A 20,557-nucleotide genomic window follows, 5' to 3' on the forward strand; every position below is an offset into this window, starting at 1 on the left:
GATATTAGGGTATCCAAAGTCTGACAATAAAGGTTAAGTTTTGTAGAAGAATGAACTTTATCTACATGTGCTATAATCTTCAGAGATCGTGAAATGCTCCTTATTTTCTCAACCAAAGTAGTGAGAGATCTCAAAAGCAATTACAAATCACTTAGACCCAAAGAGTTCACACAGTCTGTTATCAAAAGCAGCGCTCCAAGAAAACATTGTTCTCTTAACAGACAGAGGAAATCATATTCCAATCTGGCAACAGCTTACTGTTAGTAACAACATTTATTTACCTAATTAATTTTGATTCAATTTTGGAAAGCCCTCTCTATAGATCTTGAAGAGGTAGCACTTTTGCAAAGGCATCCAAGTGAAACCATAACTATATATGTAAAGAAAAGATTTAAGAAGGCATGTTTAAGTCTGACTATGGACTTCTCTGCTGAGTCCAGTGGCAAAGAATCCACCTGCCAATGCAGCGGTTGCAGTTGGATCCCTGAACCAGAAGATTCCACATGCTGTCATGCAACGAAGCCCATGCACCACAACCACGGAAGCCCGCACCCTAGAGCCCAGGTTCCGCAGAAAGAGATGCGACCACAATGGGAAGCCTGTACGTCGTAACTGGAGAGCCGCTCCCACTCAGACAACTAGAGAAAGCCAGCTCGTAGTGACAAAGACCAGACACAGCCAAATATTAAATAAATTAATAAAATAGTCTCTAGGGTTTTCACGTTAAAAATGTGATTGCAATGCAATTGACAAAGTAGCTGGATTACTGCTGTGACTTAAAACACTCTCAGAAAATAACTGGAATTATACTTGATAACATTACACTTGTTTGTGTTGCATCTAAGGTAAAGTTGAAGGGGACATAAAGCTTAGATGAAAAAGAAGCTTTGAAAGTGAAAGTGTTAATTGCTCAGTTCTGTCCAACTCTTTGTGACGCCATGGACTGTAGCCTGCTAGGCTCCTCTATTCATGGAATTTTCCAGGCAAGAACACTAAAGTGAGTTGCCATTCCCTTTTCCAGGGATCTTCCAACCCAGGGATCGAACCTGGGTCTTCTCAAGTAAAGTAGGAAAGAAAATCACAGGATAAAAAGAGAAAAGCACAGTGTGTGTGCTGGTGGGCTGCTTGAGAAGGAATATACTGGAGGACCCGGGGATGTAATTTTTCTACCACCCCTAGGAAATAAAGTGTGGTGTGTAGCAGGGAGCAATTTGCTGATGGTGCCAACAATGAGTCCCTGCACATGGCTTGCAGTGTTGATGAGGAAGCACTGCTGGGCTGAGGACCCGCCGGGGGTTGCAGTTCAAGGAAAGCAAGAGACAGAGGAAACAGAATTTGGGCTCCTTCACTGAGCAGACCTAGATTGAAAGCTGTGGGTCTTGGAAGCAGAGAGTGAGAGCAAGCAAGTTCTCATGGGAAAGAGAGAGAAGTTCAGAGGTCTCTAGCCAGCAGTTTGGGGTTTACCTTAAAATCCTGGGTTTCAGCATCAGGTGTTCTTGGAGAGAGTCAGCCGTGAGGGGTGGCTTAGCTCTGTGTGCAGGTATTGAACCCGGGTGGCCTGGGGGAAAACCAGGACTCCTAACTGCTCGTCCTCCAGGGGCCAGAGGCTAGAGACAAGGTTCCCCTGACTCTTGCCCCCATTGAAAAATGCATTTCTCAAGGGGGAAAAGAATTTTTTAATCAAAAATAGGTACAAAGTGTATTATTAGAGACTCAGCACAAGTGAGCGAGCACACAGAGGAAGCTTGTTCAGTTAGCACAGAAGCGAGGCAGAGATACACACCTGGAGAGAAAGAGTGTGGGCGTTCTCCCAGGAGGAGGAGCCCCATAACCCACAAAAGTCAATAAAACCATTCATACAGGGCAGTTCTTCTGCATTTGTTAGCCTTTGGCAAATTATCTGGTTTCTTTATCCACACCTGCCCTGCCCTTGAATCCTCATTTTCAAGATGGGTTCCAGCTGGGAGGCCATGTGATGGGGTGGGATCCCAGCAGCTCCTATTATGGGGGGATGCCCTCCTCCTCTCTGACCCTGAACATGTGCCCCTGTCTCCCTGGCCACAGGGTTGGGAAATCTGTCACTCTTGACCTTTAAATCAAAGAGGGTTTAGCCCTGCCATAATTGTTGCCTCAAAGTGTCCAGGAGACAAAGTCCAGCTACTCACTCTGTTCTTGTCATTTCCATCTTGAAGTGCCAACAGGAGGCTGGTTGTAAATGTCTAGCCTAGAGTCCACTTGCCTCCTTCCTCAGGAAATGTAAAAAGAAGTCTAATTGTAAATGCTCAGCCTGGAGCCCACCTAACCCTACCTCAGGACAATATGGGGCTCCTCGGAATGAAGGATTTTTTTCTGTCCCCTGTTCCTTTTTTAAAAGTATTTTTTAATACCAAAAACATTTTGTATTGGGGTGTAGCCAAGTAATAATGTGGTAGTTTTAGGTCAACAGCGAAGGGACTCAGTCATACACACATAAGTGTCCATTCTCCCGCAAACTGCCCTCCCATCCAGGCTGCACCCAACACCAAACAGATCCCTGTGTCTACAGTAGGTACTGGTTGCTTCTCCATTTTAAATATAGCAGTGTGTGCATGACCTTCGCAAAGTCCCTAACTATCCCTTCCCCTGGCAACCATAAATTCATTTCCTAAGTCTGAGTTTCTTTCTGATTTGTAAGTAAGTTCATTTCTGTCCCTTGTTTCTTGTATCCAGACTCCAGCCTCCATGACCTGCCCTGAGTTGCAAAGGCCAGCTTCAAGCAGTTGCTACTCACAGAATCTGAAATACTTTGGCCACCTGATGTGAAGAACTGACTCATTGGAAAAGACCCTGATGCTGGGAAAGATTGAAAGCGGGAGGAGAAGGGGACAACAGAGGATGAGATGGTTGGATGGCATCACCGACTCAAAGGATATGAGTTTGGGTAAACTCTGGGATTTGCTGCAGGCCATGGGGTTGCAAAGAGTCAGACACGACTCAGTGACTGCACTGAACTGAACTGAATCATGGAAGGAGCAGCTGAGAAGCTACCTGAGGCAAAATTAAAGGGACCAGAGACCCTTTAAAGTTTAATCTTCCTGAAGATTAGGAGACCGACTGCCTGGGACCCTGCACACACCCTGATCTGTCAGCAACTCCTCCCTTGAATAGTTGCCATAAAACTCTTCATTGAACTCACCTGGGTTGGGACATAATTTCAATGGCAGGAGCCTGCTCTGTCCCCTGGGCCTGGCAAAGCAATAAAGCTGTTCTTTCCTCCTCCACCCAAAACTCTGCCTCTGAGGTTGGACTCCACACTGGTCTTCAGAGAGGCTGAGCTTTCAGCATCACTTCCTGTTAATGCAGGTGTAATGACCCAGATAGAAGGAGTGGAGGGGTGACAACCTGATCATTAGTAGCCAAAGGAGACCTCATTTCTATCATTCCTCTATTTATTTATTTTTTTTTTTGGCTGTGCTGGGTCTTCACTGCTGCGTGCGAGTTCTCTCTATTTGCGGGCAGCGGGGGCTACTCTCCGGTTGGGGTGCATGGGCTGCTGATGGCGGTGGCTTCTTGGCTCTCAAGTGCAGGCTCAGTAGTTGATGACACAGGCTCAGCTACTCCGAGGCATGTGGGATCTTTCTGAACCAGGGATTGAACCTGTGCCTTCTGGATGGGCAGGTGGATTCTTATCCACTGGACCACCGGGGAAATCCCCTAGATCTCATTTCTTCTCAGGAGAATTTGCCTGACAACCAGTCTGGACCTGGTGCTTTGGGGAGACCTGTAGTCAGGTTCCAGCTGTCTCCTTTAACTAAGTAGGTCTTAACTTTTTTTATTGTAGTGAAACAAGTAAAGTGTACATTTAGTACTTATATCTTATATGGGTGCATATTTTATGCATATCAATTAAACATGTACACACATACTTCACTTTTTTACCAATGCTACATTTTTCACAAATTGAGGATTTGTGGCCACTGTGTTGTCAGTTAATGTTCACCATATCTTAGAAAAAAATATTTTTAAATCAAGATATGTACAGTAATTTTTTTTTTACAGATTGTTATTTCTCACACTGAAACCAGATTGATTATATTCTTTGCAGCCAAAGATGGAGAAGCTCTATACAGTCATCAAAAACAAGACCGGGAGCTGACTGTGGCTCAGATCATGAACTCCTTATTGCCAAATTCAGACTGAAATTGAAGAAAGTGGGGAAAACCACTAGACCATTCAGGTATGACCTAAATCAAATCCCTTATGATTAGACAGTGGAAGTGACAAATAGATTTAGGGGACTAGATCTGATAGACACAGTGCCTGATAGACACTATGAATGGAGGTTCGTGACATTCTACAGGAGACAGGGATGAAGACCATCCCCAAGAAAAATAAATGCAAAAAGGCAAAATGACTGTCTGAGGAGGCCTTACAAATAGCTGTGAAAAGAAGAGAAGTGAAAAGCAACGGAGAAGAAGAAAGATATACCCATTTGAATGCAGAGTTCCAAAGAAAAGCAAGGAGAAATAAGAAAGCCTTCCTTAGTGATCAATGCAAAGAAATAGAGGAAAACAATAGAATGGGAAAGACTAGAGATCTCTTCAAGAAAATTACAGATACCAAGGGAACATTTTATGCAAAGATGGGCACAATAAAGGACAGAAATGTTAGAAATGGACCTAACAGAAGCAGAAGACATTAAGAAGAGGTGGCAAGAACCCACAGAAGAACTGTATAAAAAATACCTTATGACCCAGATAATCATGATGGTGTGATCACTCACCTAGAGCCAGACATTATGGAATGCGAAGTCAAGTGGGCCTTAGGAAGCATCACTATGAACAAAGCTAGTGGAGGTGATGGAATTCCAGTTGAGCTATTTCAAATCCTAAAAGATGATGCTGTGAAAGTGCTGCATTTGATATGCCAGCAAATTTGGAAAGCTCAGCAGTGGGCATGGGACTGGAGAAGATCAGTTTTTGTTCCAATCCCAAAGAAAGGCAATGCCAAAGAATGATCAAACTACTGCACAATTGCACTCATCTCACACGCTAGCAAAGTAATGCTCAAAATTCTGCAAGCCAGGCTTCAGCAATACGTGAACTGTGAATTTCCAGAAGTTCAAGCTGGTTTTAGAAAAGGCAAAGGAACCAAATAAGATTTGAGCCAGATCAAATTGCCAACATCTGCTGGATCATTGAAAAAGCAAGAGAGTTCCAGAAAAATAACTATTTCTGCTTTATTGACTATGCCAAAGCCTTCGACTGTGTGGATCATAGTAAACTGTGGAAAATTCTGAAAGAGATGGGAATACCAGACTACTTGACCACCTCTTGAGAAACCTGTATGCAGGTCAGGAAGCAACAGCTAGAACTGGACATGGACCAACAGACTGGTTCCAAATAGGAAAAGGAGTATGTCAAAGCTATATATTATCACCCTGCTTTCTTAACTTATATGCAGAATACATCATGAGAAACTCTGGGCTGGATGAAGCACAAGCTGGAATCAAGATTGCTGGGAGAAATATCAATAACCTCAGATATGCAGATGGCACCACACTTATGGCAGAGAGTGAAGAAGAACTAAAGAACCTCCTGATGAAAGTGAAAGAGGAGAAGGAAAAGTTGGCTTAAAGCTCAACATTCAGAAAACTAAGATTGTGGCATCCAGTCCCATCACTTCATGGCAAATAGAAGGGGAAACAGTGGAAACAGTGGCTGACTTTATTTTGGGGGGCTCCAAAATCACTCCAGATGGTGACTGCAGCCATAAAATGAAAAGACGCTTACTCCTTGGAAGGAAAGTTATGACCAACCTAGATAGCATATTAAAAAGCAGAGACACTACTTGGCCAACAAAGGTCCATCTAGTCAAGGCTATGGTTTTTCCAGTGGTCATGTATGGATGTGAGAGTTGGACTATAAAGAAAGCTGAGCACAGAAGAACTGATGCTTTTGAGCTGTGGTGTTGGAGAAGACTCTTGAGAGTCCCTTGGGCTGCAACCAGTCCATCCTAAAGGAGATCAGTCCTGGGTGTTCATTGGAAGGACTGATGTTGAACCTGAGACTCCAATCCTTTGGCCATCTGATGTGAAGAGCTGACTCATTTGGAAAGACCCTGATGCTGGGAAAGATTCAGGGCAGGAGGAGAAGGGGACGACAGTGGATGAGATGGTTGTACGGCATCACTCACTCAATTGACATGAGTTTGGATGGGCTCTGGGAGTTGGTGATGGACAGGGAGGTCTGGTGTTCTGCAGTCCATGGGGTCGCAAAGAGTTGAACACAACTGAACGACTAAACTGAAGCAATTTCTCACTTAGTGTGTAATATAACATAACTTCTACATACACAGGGAAACTTAAAAAATTATGTCTCCTTTCATTGCCAATTCTTTTTATTCAGGTGGTCTGGACCCAACCAGCAATATTTCCAAGATATGCCTATATGAGTGACCTTTTTGAATTAATTAACGAATCTCCTGTTTGGGTCATACCATCTATTTTATTTTATTGGCTGTACTTTGAAGCTCACTGGATTTTAGTTCCCTGACCAGGGATGGAACCTGAGTATTTGGCAGTGGGAGCATGGAGTCCTCATCACTAGACCACCAAGGAATCCCCTCTACTAATATTACAGAGAGTGCACCGTTTTATTTCCTGGAGAGCTGCCCACATTCCAGTTTTGGGTGACTGTGTTTTCAGTTGAAATGTGAATCTGTCCCTTATGTCTGCTATGAGGTGGTAGTTCATCCAAAAGTTTGATTATATTCTTTTTTTTATTTTTGTTTTTTTATTTGTTTTCATTTATTTATATTAGTTGGAGGCTAATTACTTTACAATATTGGAGTGGTTTTTGCCATACACTGACATGAATCAGCCGTGGATTTACATGTGTTCCCCATCCCGATCCCCCCTCCTGCCTCCCTCCGCATCCCATCCCTCTGGGTCTTCCCTGTGCACCAGCCCTGAGCACCTGTCTCATGCATCCAACCTGGGCTGGTGATCTGTTTCACAATTGATAATATACATGCTTCAGTGCTATTCTCTCAGATCATCTCACCTTCACCTTCTCCCACAGAGTCCTAAAGTCTGTTCCATACATCTGTAATTATATTCTGATTCAACTTTTCATCAGGGCTATGCTCCAGAAAGTGTTCTTTATTGGTGTCTGGTTTTCCACATCAGGAAGGGTAGAATGATAATCAGGTGATGTCAACCTGTTCCATCAAAGTTCCACCTAGCAAAGTCAGTCTCCAGTTAAACTGTGTCCTAAGACTCTTGATGAAAGTGAAAGAGGAGAGCTAAAAAGTTGGCTTAAAGCTCAACATTCAGAAAACTAAGATCATGTCATCTGGTCCCATCACTTCAAGGCACATAGATGGGGAAACAGTGGAAACAGTGTCAGACTTTATTTTCGGGGGATCCAAAATCACTGCAGATGGTGATTGCAGCCATGAAATTAAAAGACACTTACTCCTTGGAAGGAAAGTTATGACCAACCTAGATAGCATATTAAAAAGCAGAGACATTACTTTGCCAACAAAGGTCCATCTAGTCAAGGCTATGGTTTTTCCAGTGGTCATATATAGATGTGAAAGTTGGACTGTGAAGAAAGCTGAGCACAGAAGAATTAATGATTTTGAACTGTGGTGTTGGAGAAGACTCTTGAGAGTCCTTTGGACTGCAAGGAGATCCAAGCAGTCCATCCTAAAGGAGATCAGTCCTGGGTGTTCATTGGAAGGACTGATGCTGAAGCTGAAACTCCAATACTTTGGCCACCTCATGCGAAGAGTTGACTCTTTGGAAAAGACCCTGATGCTGGGAGGGATTGGGGGCAGGAGGAGAAGGGGATGAGAGAGGATGAGATGGCTGGATGGCATCACTGACTCATGGACATGGGTTTGGGTGCACTCCGGGAGTTGGTGATGGACAGGGAGGCCTGGCATGCTGCGATTCATTGGGTCACAAAGGGTCGCACATGACTGAGCGACATGAACTGAACTGAACTGAACTGAAAGTCCATATTGAGACTGTAACTTTCTTATCTGATATTTAACATTGAATATTTCCCAGATCATGTGAACCTAAAATTCATTTAGTTTAATGTCTCTTATTTTTAGAATTGTTTGATTTGCAAATGTTTACTTTTCCTTAAGTCAATTTAATAGAGCTCCTTTACAAATTAATCTCAAAAATTCAAAACAAAGACAAATACTGAGACATATGTACATCCAGATAGGGATCTTACAGCTTCATTTTCTAAACTTAGTCATGAATCAGGTATTATAAAACTCACTGGTTTATAGACAACAGTTTTAATAAGGATAAGTTTAAAAGACTTCCTTTCCATTTCCCCCTCAGTCTCAGGAACTGGAGATTATTAGACTAGATAAGAGAAATGTACCTGAGAGTGCTGATCTTAAGCACAGGGAAAGTCATGTTTTTCTAGCAGGACTTGTTCTCTCAGTGTCAGAATTCTGGAAGAAAAAAAAGTTATTTTAAAAGGTAACTTTCTCTAATTGCACATGCAAAAAGAACCAGTTTTTTGTTTGTTTTTGTTTGGGTAGGTTGTTTTTGTTCTTTGTGGTTTTATATTCCCCCCAATTTCAGAAAGTTTTGTCTTAGCCAGTTTTCTGTGGAGTCCAGAGAATTTTGTGGCCACGACATGTCATAATAAAATGTCATCTTTGTCTTCTCTAGTCAAAGTTTTATAGCTAAAATTTAGACTAGATAGTGCTCAAATTGGCCCAGATAAGAATGGCAGGCTGGCTGATAAAATGCTGTCCCAGCAGGGATCATCCCTCTGGGGAGGTGGGGTCTTAGTTTGATCAGATGAGGGGGAACGAGATGGCGGAGGAGCAGGTGGACGTGGAGTTCCTCTGTCTCCAGAGGTACATCAGGAAGACACCTTCAGACACGGGAGATCTTGCAGAACGGCAGCTGAGAGCAGGCAGGAGCACCTGGCCACCGGAGAGGAATATACAGAACCACACAAAACTCGGTAGGGTGAAGGAAGTGGGAGGACAAGAGGAGAGTTAGTAGGACTAGACCTGCCCTCGGAGGGTGGGGGGACAGAAGCAGGGGTCTGATCTCCACGTGTGCGCCCTTGGAGGGTGAGGAAACTGTTCAGAAGACAGAGGAAAAGCACTCGAGGCTGAGGGTGAAGCAGCTGATCTGTGAGAGTCTGAATGGAATGAGAATCACAGGGACAATCCTTGCCGCAGCCATACGTGTCCTGGAGAGGGACGCAAGGACGCAAGTCCCCTGGAAGGCGCAGGGCAGGGAGCTGGAGCGCAGGGATTCTGGAGCGATCCCAGCTGTTGACTGCTATCCCAGCTGTTGGCTGCAGGGAGATGCCGGCCAGAGGGGATGTGGGGGAGGAGGTGGCAGTGGGAAATGCCTGTGCAGGAATCCCGGGCAGCCTGGAGGCAGGGAGATCCTGCTGAGTCACTCACAAGGGTGGAAACGATCGCTGTAGCCTCTCTGTCCCCACACGTCAGCCCTGGACAGCAAATTCCCCAGAGAGAGGCTGGCCTGTTACTGCCTTTACAGGGGAGGGATCCAGGAGTAGTAGAGAGGGACCGGCCACAGAGGCGCTCCGAGAGTAGCTGCCAGAGGCCAGGACGAGACGCTGGGGGAACCAGAGCTCCCTCGGCTGAGACAGCTGGGGTCCCTGCACACTCGGCGCCCCCAGAGTTGCCACGATCAGAGCAGCTGTGCCACCCCCACGCTGGATCCTCACTGGGGCAGAGCTGCCAGGGGCTAAAAAAAGCCCTTTCCTGCGGCCCTAGCCGCCAGTTCCCCTGAGCACCTGGTGCCCCGGGCCCTGCCACCCCAGCAGCTGTACCCCCCGCACCCCGTCCTCCCTGGGGCAGACCCACGCCCTCCAGGGCAGCCTCAGCAGCAAAGCCCTGTGGACGACTCACAGGCAGAGGTGGAGACCAAGCCACAGCTGAAACCCAGGGGCAGTGCGGCTGAGGAGGAGAACTCAGAACCTTCCCACCTGCTGCACAAGTTGCAGATTGAAGCCACTCGATCAAGGAGCAGACTCTGTGTCTCTGAACATATGAAAGGACACCGAGCGCTCCCGCAGAAGAAAACACACAGCTCTGGCAGCTGTGGACCGTGGAGGCAAGAACAGGCAGGAGTAGGACCAGATTAGAGTCTGAGCTGCCCAGGCAGCAGGGCCAGAGACCAGCGCAGTGTTGGAGGGCATCCCGGGGAGGCGAGGTGCATGGAGACTCCCAGCGACATAAAGGACGGTGACAGCTGGGATCCAAGAAAAACTTTTAGCATTCTTATATTTTGACTTGTTTTCTAGTTGCTTCTGGATTTTTTCCCCCATTCTGTTGCTTTAATAGTTGATTTTATTAGTACTATTGTATCTACTTAGCTTTTGAGAATGTCCCCTCCCAGGGAGAATTTTTTTCTATCACACTTTTTATTTCCTGTTTATACTTGTGCCTCTATGTTGGACTTCTATGGTTCTATGGGGTTTTCCTTTTTAATTCTTAAAGTTTTAAATTTTATTATTTTTTTTCTACTTTTTCTTTGGCTTTTCTTATTGCTATTTTCCTGTTGTAGTTATTCCTTAATATGTATAAATCTTTGTCTACCTCTGCTTAAATTTGCTTCTTCTATTCTTTCTTCCTCTTCTTTCTTTTTCTTACGATGCTTGTTAGCTTGATTTGTTTCTATACTTTATTCCCCAGTTGGCACCTTGACTTGGTTTTATTTTCCAGTTTGTACTTTAGTTAATTTTGTTTTTAAATGGCGGCTATCATTTTTGCTTCCCTTTGTGTGCTGGGCCCATCTCTTGTACTTTATTTATTTATTTATTGACTGTTTTTGTTTGTTTCTGGGGGTGTGTGTGTGTATATATTCTCTTGTTTTTATTTGTTGATCAAAACAGTCTGAAGGAGTAAGGGAACTTGTAGAAATGGGAAATCTTGATTTCCCCCTAAGAGTTTGAAGAAGATTGAAGGGGATCATTTAGAATGTGGGAGAGGTAACCTCCATCCATATCCCCATACTTTGGCACTGAAGACCTAATTGCAGGATAGTATTATAATCTCAATTCAGCTCAGTCACTTGGTCTTGTCTGAATCTTTGCAACCCCAGGGACTGCAGATCGCCAGGCCTCCCTGTCCATCACCAACTCCCAGAGTCTACTCAAATCATGTCCATTCAGTCAATGATGCCATCCAACCATCTCATCCGCTGTCAACCCCTTCTCCTCCCACCTTCAATCTTTCCCAGCATCAGGGTCTTTTCAAATGAGTCAGCTCTTCACCTCAGGTGGCCAAAGTATTGGAGTTTCAGCTTCAACATCAGTCATTCCAATGAATGTTCAGGACTGATTTCCTTTACGATGGACTTGTTGGTTCTCCTTGCAGTTCAAGGGGCTCTCAAGAGTATTCTCCAATACCACAGTTCAAAGGCATCAGTTCTATGGTGCTCGGCTTTCTTTATAGTCCAACTGTCACAACCATACCAGACTACCGGAAAAACCATGGCTTTGACTAGATGGACCTTTGCTGGCAAAGTAATGTCTCTGCTTTTAACTATGCTGTCTAGGTTGGTTATAACTTTTCTTCCAAGGAGCAAGCACCTTTAAATTTCATGGCTGCAGTCACCATCTGCAGTGATTTTGGAGCCCCCAAAATAAAGCCTCTCACTGTTTCCACTGTTTCCCCATCTATTTACCATGAAGTGACGGGAACAGATGCCATGATCTTAGTTTTCTAAATGTTGAGCTAAGCCAATTTTTTCATTCTCCTCTTTCACTTTCATCAAGAGGTTCTTTAGTTCTTCTTCACTGTCTGCCATAAGGGTGGTGTCATCTGCATATCTGAGGTTATTGCTATTTCTCCCAGCAATCTTGATTCCAGCTTGTGTTTCATCCAGCCCAGCGTTTCTCATGATGTACTCTGCATATAAGTTAAGTAAGCAGGGTGACAATATACAGCCTTGACGTACTCCTTTCCCAATTCAGAACCAGTCTGTTGTTCCATGTTCAGTTCTAACTGTTGCTTCCTGACCTGCATACAGGTTTCTTGGGAGGCAAGTCAGGTGGTCTGGTACTTCTATCTCTTTAAGAATTTTCCACAGTTTGTTGTGATCCATGCAGTTAAAGGCTTTGGCATAGTCAATAAAGCAGAAGTAGATGTTTTTCTGGAACTCTCTTGCTGTTTTGATGATCCAGCAGATGTTGGCAATTTGATCTCTGATTCCCCTGCCTTTTCTAAATCCAGCTTGAACATCTGGAAGTTCACGGTTCATGTACTGTTGAAGCCTGGCTTGGAGAATTTTGAGCATTATTTTGCTAGTGTATGAGATGAGTGCAATGTGCAGTAGTTTGAGCATTCTTTGGCATTGCCTTTATTTAAGTGTAACTCTTTTTAAAATTTTTATTTGTTTATTTACGTGGCTCTGCAGGGTCCCTTTTGTGGTATGTGAAATCACAGTTCCCTGGCCAGGGCTCGAAGCCATCCCCCCTGCATTGGGAGCCCAGAGTCTTGTCCACTGAACCATCAGAAAAGCCCCTAAAGTATAACTCTTGACATACTACACCGTTACCTGAGTTTCCTTCCCATGAGGCAATCTCTAGTTCTTATTGGAAATAAGTACAAGAAGGTGCTTCTTATGTGTCAGCTAATATTTCTTCCTCTAATTTCCAGTTACATCATAGTACTTTCTTTGTGAAGATTCATCTTACTGCACACTTATGAAGCATGCAATTTTCTGTAGGCATATTAAGCTTTAAAAAGTTTACTTAAAAATTATACAATAGCAAAGTCATTTTGCCCACTGGCAACAAATACTAAATACTTATACTAAATACTAAATGCTTTCCACCTTCACAGTCCATCGAGGCTCAAAGTGCACCTTGAACCAGCAGATACTTCCAGGACATGGGGGGTCCCACACAGCATCTATTTCCTGTGGCTAAGATGCTTCATCACTAGGGCTGTTTTAGTCCGGAGCCTGGAAAGTGGAGACTGGTGGCTGTGGCTCATTCTTCTCCTCCAAGCTGTGTCGGATCCCATATCCAAAATATATGGCAAATCCTAGTAGGGAAATGAGACAGTAAGAAGAAAAACAGGGGCTCTCCTCACTTATAAATGGCCAGTAAGCCTCCTATTATGGCATCTGACACAGTTTAGGGGAGAGGTGGCTAGAAGAGGATTGGGTTCAGTCACTCAAGAAGCTTTTTCACCCCAGACAGTCACTCACCAATGGCATTCCAGATGCCAAAGACAGTCCAAGTCCCAGAGGTCATCTGCATCATCAAGTAAAGGTTCAGGAAGAGGCTGACCAGTGGGAGGACAGGCAGAGCAGGGACCTGTGGGCAGAGTCAGTTCATCCCTGAACACAGTCCAGATGTCTGAGAGGGAGACCCTACCCCACGTGGGCGGGACAAGTTCAGTCCAATTCAGGCTGTGTGTTCGGTGCCTATTGAGCCTGGTTTCTAAAGCACTGAGTGTGGATCAGGGAAGAGTCCATTGCTTTCAGCAACTCCCCTTCTTCCCTGGTCCAGTGAATGATGTTTAGACCTAAAGCACACAGACTTGCTCCACTCAAGGTGGACACTTTGAACACATAGGTCACCTACCCTGAATGTAAGAGGAGAGGGGCTCTGGGGCTGCCTCCAGATGATGACCGTGACCCCAGAGATGAGCAGCAGCAGCAGCACAGCCACTGTTGTGAGCACAGGGTCTCCAGAGAACACACGTCTGGGCCACTGGGCCAGGATCAGGCTCAGGATAGTCAGCAGGAGAACTGCAGGGGTCAAGGTGGAGGAGAACAGGCTGGACCCAGAAGACAAAGATGTCAGGACCTCGGGTCACACCCCTCCCTGAAACCACCAACATCAGGAAAGGCCATCATATTTCCCAGACTCCTCAACTGACAAAATACACACGCTCACTCCATCCTGTCAATTTCAGAATACGAATAAAGTGAAACCCCACTGCTCACCAACCAGGAAGGCACATCCATAGACAATCTGGCCAGATTTCCGGGTGGGGATGGGGCTGGTAGGGAACCACAGACTCTTTAGAATGTTTGAGGTTCCTGCTTCAGGTACAGAGTCCAAAGGACTTCTTTCAAGTACAGGCTCCATCTCAGTTTCTTCTTCTGTTTTCTCATTCTTACTTAAATTCTGATCTGGCTGGTACCTGAATTAGAGGTTTAAAGACAGTATTAACAGCAGCTCCCGTTCACACAACATCAGGTTGTCTATTCCACTTCTTTCTTCTCTTGAACAATCAGAAGGCAGCACGACACAGACCAGGATGACCTCCCCATCATCCCCATGATCCCAAGTCCCCCAATCAAGGTGTAGCGGGGTCTCACCTGAGAACAAGGACCGAGAAGGACACCATGGAGTAAGCGAGCAGGGACGCAACTGCCATGAGGTTTGCAATGTCACTGAACTCAAAGAGTAATGCCGTGATCGCTAGAATGGGGGAACAAAAACAGAGGGGGTGGGATTGAGAAACCACTGGATCTGCACATAAGGGAAACGGATCAAGGAAGGAGTGAGCTTTGTTTATTCACCTGCAAGGCTTCCAGAAGACATGATGGCCATAATGGGGATTTTTGTGTGACCATAGACTCGGGCAAGTCCCCGGAAAAGGAGCCCATCCTCTGCCATTGCATGGATTAACCGAGACATGGGGAACATGTCACCCAGGAGGCTGGGAGAGAAAGTGGAGACACGTGTGAGGACGTGGGGAAGCAGGGGAGACCAGGGCATCTGCTCCCTGATCTACAGAGAGCAAGATGCCTTTCCCTCTTGTCTCTCAGTCCCACAGGCTGGGGTGCATGAGCATCTGACAGTAGACGGAGAGAAACCCGTGACACTGACCTGGACGTGAGAGCACAGAGAACGCCAACAGCCACGACGTATCTGGCTGGGCCCCAGCCTACATGGAGAAAAGCCTCGGGCAAGGGGCTGTGGTGGTGAATCTGGTAGTAGGGCACCATGAGGGTGAGTGCCGCTGAGACACCAAAATAGGCCAAAAAGCACATCAAGAGTGAGATCAGGGAGATGGATCGCTGACGCCTTAGACCTCCTCTCTCTGCTAAAGGGGTAGAAGCAGCAGGTCAGGAAAACACCTTGGGTGAAAGCACAGAATTGCCTTCCCTCTTGGACCTCCAAAAGCAGGCTAATTTCCTCCCAACCTTTGTGCCCAAGGGCAGCCCAAACTCTGTCCAAACCCCAGATGGGACACTCAGTGACCTCGTTACCTCTAGTGTTAATGGCAGCAAAACCGACAAATGCATAGAAACACGTAGCTGCTCCTCGGAGAACCCCCTCAAAGTCAAAAGGCACAAATCCTCCAGCGCCTGGAGGGCCCAACCTATGGTGGGAGAAGGAGCAAGAAAGAACGGGGGTGAGGTGGGTTCAGCCATCACTTCTGGACTCTCCCCTGAGTACCACAAGCTCTCGAAACCCACCATCTGGATCCACCAGCCTGGGTCTCTTTCACTTCACTTCACTTCAGTCGCTCAGTCGTGTCCGACTCTTTGTGACCCCATGAATCGCAGCATGCCAGTCCCCACCAAATCCTTGGCTCTGACTCCCCCCCACACACACACATTAATATGACCAAGGGTACGCTCCTAACCTATTAGTGAATACAGCTGTGGCCAATTCGTAGTCATGTTCCGTGAGCTTCCAGTTGTGCAGGTCTCCCTTAATGAAACCAGAGAGGATGATGAAGCTGAGAACCAAAATGTTGATGCCGGTGAACACTCTGTAAACCCAGGCTGACTCAGGAACTCCCAGAGCGAGTAGTACTGGAGGAGAGATGGAATATGAGACATGCACAGTAACTAAGTCCATAGAGACAGAAAGCAGCCTCAGGGGCTGGGGGTTGTGGGGCGGGGTGGTGGGCTCTGACTGCTCAGTGGGTACAGGGTGTCCTTCAGGGGTGAACATGTTTGAAACTCGATGCAGGTGACGGCTGGACAACATTGTGAATGTACTAGTGCCCCTGAACTGTCCCCATAAAATAGTTAATTTCTTTTCACATAATTAAAATTTTTTTCATTTTATCTATATTTGGCTGTGCTGAGTCTTCACTGCGGCATAACAGAATCTTCAGTTGTGGTGTGTGAACTCTTAAGTTGCATCAAGTTTAATCTTAGTTCCCTGACCAGGGGTGGAAGGTCCCCTGCATTGGGAGCAAGGAGTCTTGGCCACTGGACCACCAGGGAAGTCCTAATAGTTTGTTTCTTACTGTGGCGATCATCTCACTGTAGGCAGGTCTATCAGATCAGCACCGTGGAACTTCCCTGGTGGTCCAGTGGTTGGGAGGTTGCCGGCCAATGCAGGGGACACAGGTTCGATCCCCGGTCCAGGGACATTTCACGTACTGCAGACCAACTAAGCCCATGTGCGCTAACTACTGAGCCCAAGCTCTGGAGCCTGTGCTCTGCAACAAGAGAAGCCACCGCAATGAGAAGCCTGTGTATTGCAACAAAGAGTAACCCATGCTCTCTGCAACTAGAGAAAACCTGTGAGCAGCAACAAAGACCTAGTACAGCCAACAAAAAAGTCACATTGTACACCTCAAACTTATCATTCTGTATGTCAGTTATATTTCAGTAAAGCTGGGGGAAATAGCAAAATGATAAATTTATGCTATGTGAATTTCCTCTGAAATTAAAAAAAAAAAAAACTTTGGTCTCAGTACCAAGAAGAAAATATGTCAGTCTAAGAAAATGATTTTCACCTGGGAGTAAGTTTTATTCCCCAAATATTTGGCATGGTCTGGAGACATTCTGATTGTCACAATTTGGGGAGTGTGTTTCACTGGTATCTAGTCATGTGTGGATATGAGATTTGGACTATAAAGGAAGCTGGGCACTGAATAATTGATGCTATTGAACTGTGGTGTAGGAGAAGACTCTTGAGAGTCCCTTGGACTGCAAGGAGATCCAAGCTGGATCTAGAAAAGGCAGAGGAACCAGAGATCAAATGGTTAACATTGTTGGATCATGGAAAAAGCAAGAGAGTTCCAGAAAAACATCTATTTCTGTTTTATTGACTATGCCAAAACTTTCACTGTGTAGCTAACAACAAACTGTGGAAAATTCTTCAAGAGATGGGAATAGCAGACCACCTGACTTGCCTCTTGAGAAATCTATATGTAGGTCAGGAAGCAACAGTTAGAACTGGACATGGAACAACTGATTGTTTCCAAATCGGGAAAGGAGCCCATCAAGGCTGTATACTGTCACCCTGCTTATTTAACTTATATGCAGAGTACATAATGAGAAAAGCGAGGCTGGATGAAGCACAAGCTGGAATCAAGATTTCTGGGGAAATATCAATAACCTCAGATATGCAGATGACAACACACAGATGGCAGAAAGCAAAGAAGAACTAAAGAACCTCTTGATGAAAGTGAAAGAGGAGAGTGAAAAAGCTGGCTTCAAACTCAACATTCAGAAACTAAGATCATGACATCTGGTCCCATCACTTCATGACAAATAGATGGGGAAACAGTGGAAACAGTTAGAGACTTTATTTTTGGGGGCTCCAAAATCACTGCAGATGGTGACTGCAGCCATGAAATTAAAAGACTCTTGCTCCTTGGAAAGAAAGTTGTGACCAAACTAGACAGCATATTAAAAAACTGAGACATTAGTTTTCCAAGAAGATCTGTCTAGTCAAAGCTATGGTTTTTCCAGTAGTCACATATGGATGTGAGAGTTGGACTATAAAGAAAGCTGGGCGCCAAAGAATTGATGGTTTTGAACTGTGGTGTTGGAGAAGACTCTTGAGAGTCCCTTGGACAGCAAGAAGATCCAACCAGTCCATCCTCAAGGAAATCAATCCTGAATATTCATTGGAAGGGCTCATGTTGAAGCTGAAACTCCAACACTTTGGCCACCTGATGCGAAGAGATGACTCACTTGGAAAGACTGATGCTGGGAAAGATTGAAGGTGGGAGGAGAAGGGGACAACAGAGGATAAGTTGGTTGGATGGTATCACGGACTCAATGGACATGAGTTTGAGTAATCTCTGGGAGTTGGTGATGGACAGGGAAGCCTGGCGTGCTGCAGTCCATGGGGTCACAAAGAGTCCAACAAAGAGTGAGGGAACTGAAATGAGTTTGGCTGAGTTGGGTCTCAGCTGTGGGATTTTTTGTTGTGACCCAAACAACACAGTTTGGGAATCAGTGGATAAAGAATGCCTGCAATGCAGGAAACACAGAAGGCATGAGTTCACTTCCCAGGTCAGGAAGATCCCCTGGAAAAGGAAATGGCAACTCACTCCAGTATTCTTGCCTGGAAAATCCCAGTGACAAAAGAGCCTATTGGGCTATAGTCCAAAGGGTCAGACATGACTGAACACACACACACACACACACACACACACAGATTCTCTAGGTGTAGTGTGCAGGCTAAGGACTTGGGCTTAGTTGTTCTGCAGCACATGAGATCTTAGCTCCCTGACCAGGGATAGAACCTGTGTCCCCACATTGCAAGGCAGATTCTTGACCACTGGACCACCAGGGGAGTCCCCTCATCCCACCTTATATCTGACCCCGACTCACCCGCAAGCAGCAGCACCAGGCCCAGTGCGAAAAAGTCTGCATACGTGGCCAGTAAGTAGGGCACATGCAGAGGAACAGTTCCCTCCAATGCCTGAGAGATGCGGTCCCCGATGAGGTTGTCAAAGGCGTACCTCCAAGCCATGGCTGTACATGCAGTGGCTGCAGCAGCAGAAGAACGAACATTCACAGACATAATTGAACACCTAGTATGTGCCATGGGACATATTTTGGAGGAAAAAATAGACAAAATACATAATCTCAAAGATTGTTTTTTTTACATGGGGTGGTGAGAGCAGACTGGGATGACTCGCAAAATAGGTTCACTATTTAATATGTTAGGAGGACATCAGTGTTTCACAAGGAAAGAAAACAGGGAGGTTGGATGAAGAGGGCTAAAGGATGAGGGATGAAATTTTAAATCAAGTGGCAACCCCTCCCCCCCCCAAAAAAAAAACTACTCGAAGGCAACAGCTGAGCAAAGACTTCAATATAATGAAGTGATGAGCCTGTGGGACACGCCTCCCTCCCATCCGGGCCTAATTTCCTTTCCTTCTCATTCTTAGTCCACTTTTTTAAGGAAAGCAGGAGAGAGCGGAATAGAATGAAGCTGTGGGGTTTTCCAGCCACTGTTACCCACTTCCCCCCACAAGTCATGTAACAAAATGCCCATGAATGAGACCGCAGTCCCATCTCCCAGTTTCCTGACCTTAGCCCCACACCTTTCCCCCACACCTGTCGCCTGGTCCCATCACCTCACCAGATAAAAATAACACTATGATGTTCCAGCCAACAACGAAGGCCCAGAGCTGCCCCATCGTGACAAAGCTGCAGACATACGCAGAAGAGGAGCGTGGTACCCGGGCGTCAAACTCCACATAGCAGAGCCTGGACAGCAGGGAAGACAGGCCGGCCACCAAGAAGCAGACGACAATCGCTGGTCCAGCTACGTTCAGCCGTAGCTGAACTTGGCCACGGCACCAACCACGATGTACAGGCCGGTTCCCAGGTTCCTGCCCACACCCAGGAACACCAGTTCTACAGCACTCAGATGAATCTTGAGACCATCAGACTCCTTTATGGTGTCTTCCCCTCGCCTGTGAACCAGCTTCTGACCATACCGGTGAACATACTGATGCATCATCCTAGACGTACTTGAGGAGGCTATAATCTGCTGAGAAAACAAGACACAGAGTGGTCAAGATTGTTTATCTGTCCTTGACCCTAGGAGTTAAATTCCATGAAGTATTGGAGTGACGAGGGGCAGGTGGCAAAAGGACACACTGGGTAAGTTCTCCATCTCTGAGCTGTGGATTCTTCAAACACAAGGAAGCCTCTTAACATGTTTCAAAATCACTAGAAAGAGTGTTTAAGGAGAAGTGACGGGGAGCAGAATCAGTTCAGTCACTCAGTCATTGTGACCCCACAGACTGCAGCACGCCAGGCCTCCCTGTCCATTACCAACTCTCAGAGCTTACTCAAAGTCATGTCCATCGAGTCAGTGATGCCATCCAAACATCTCATCCTCTGTCATACCCTTCTCCTCCTGCCTTCAATTTTTTCCAGCAACAGGGAGTTTGCCAATGAGTTGGCTCTTCACATCAGGTGGCCAAAATATTGGAGCTTTAGCTTCTGCATCTGTCCTTCCAATGAATATTCAGGGTGGATCTCCCTTAGGATTGACTGGTCTGATCTCCTTGCCGTCCAAGGGACTCACAAGGGTCTTCCAAGCATTTTCTCTTCCATATTCCTGTGGGTTCTTCCTCCCATTTGAAGCCCCTGATCCCTACTCCCTTCTCCTTAGCTCAGGGGAGGATATGAGCCTCAATTGTTTGAATGTCTTGAGTCTCAGAACTTTTATGGGGCTCCCCTATGAAGCAAATTGAATCTCCTAATCTGTCTTTTTTTCCAGCTGCACTGGGTCTTAGTTGCAGCACACAGATCTTTCGTTGAGGCAGGTGAACTCAGTTGCAGCATAGTTGCAGTCTAGTTCCCCAACTA

General features: G+C 45.7%; 1 protein-coding gene across 1 annotated transcript; it reads right to left on the bottom strand.

The window, feature by feature from the left end:
* Positions 1 to 12,958: 12,958 nt before the first annotated feature.
* Positions 12,959 to 19,697, bottom strand: LOC136157656 (cationic amino acid transporter 3-like). Its single transcript, XM_065919471.1, is given in 12 exon segments — positions 12,959 to 13,053; positions 13,220 to 13,328; positions 13,599 to 13,765; positions 13,964 to 14,163; positions 14,342 to 14,444; positions 14,546 to 14,685; positions 14,856 to 15,069; positions 15,239 to 15,351; positions 15,610 to 15,790; positions 18,560 to 18,718; positions 19,317 to 19,506; positions 19,509 to 19,697. Coding segments are annotated over 12 exon segments (1,860 nt in total).
* Positions 19,698 to 20,557: the final 860 nt, after the last annotated feature.

Source organism: Muntiacus reevesi, chromosome 2 (genome assembly GCF_963930625.1).
Source record: "Muntiacus reevesi chromosome 2, mMunRee1.1, whole genome shotgun sequence".
Taxonomy (NCBI): domain Eukaryota; kingdom Metazoa; phylum Chordata; class Mammalia; order Artiodactyla; family Cervidae; genus Muntiacus; species Muntiacus reevesi.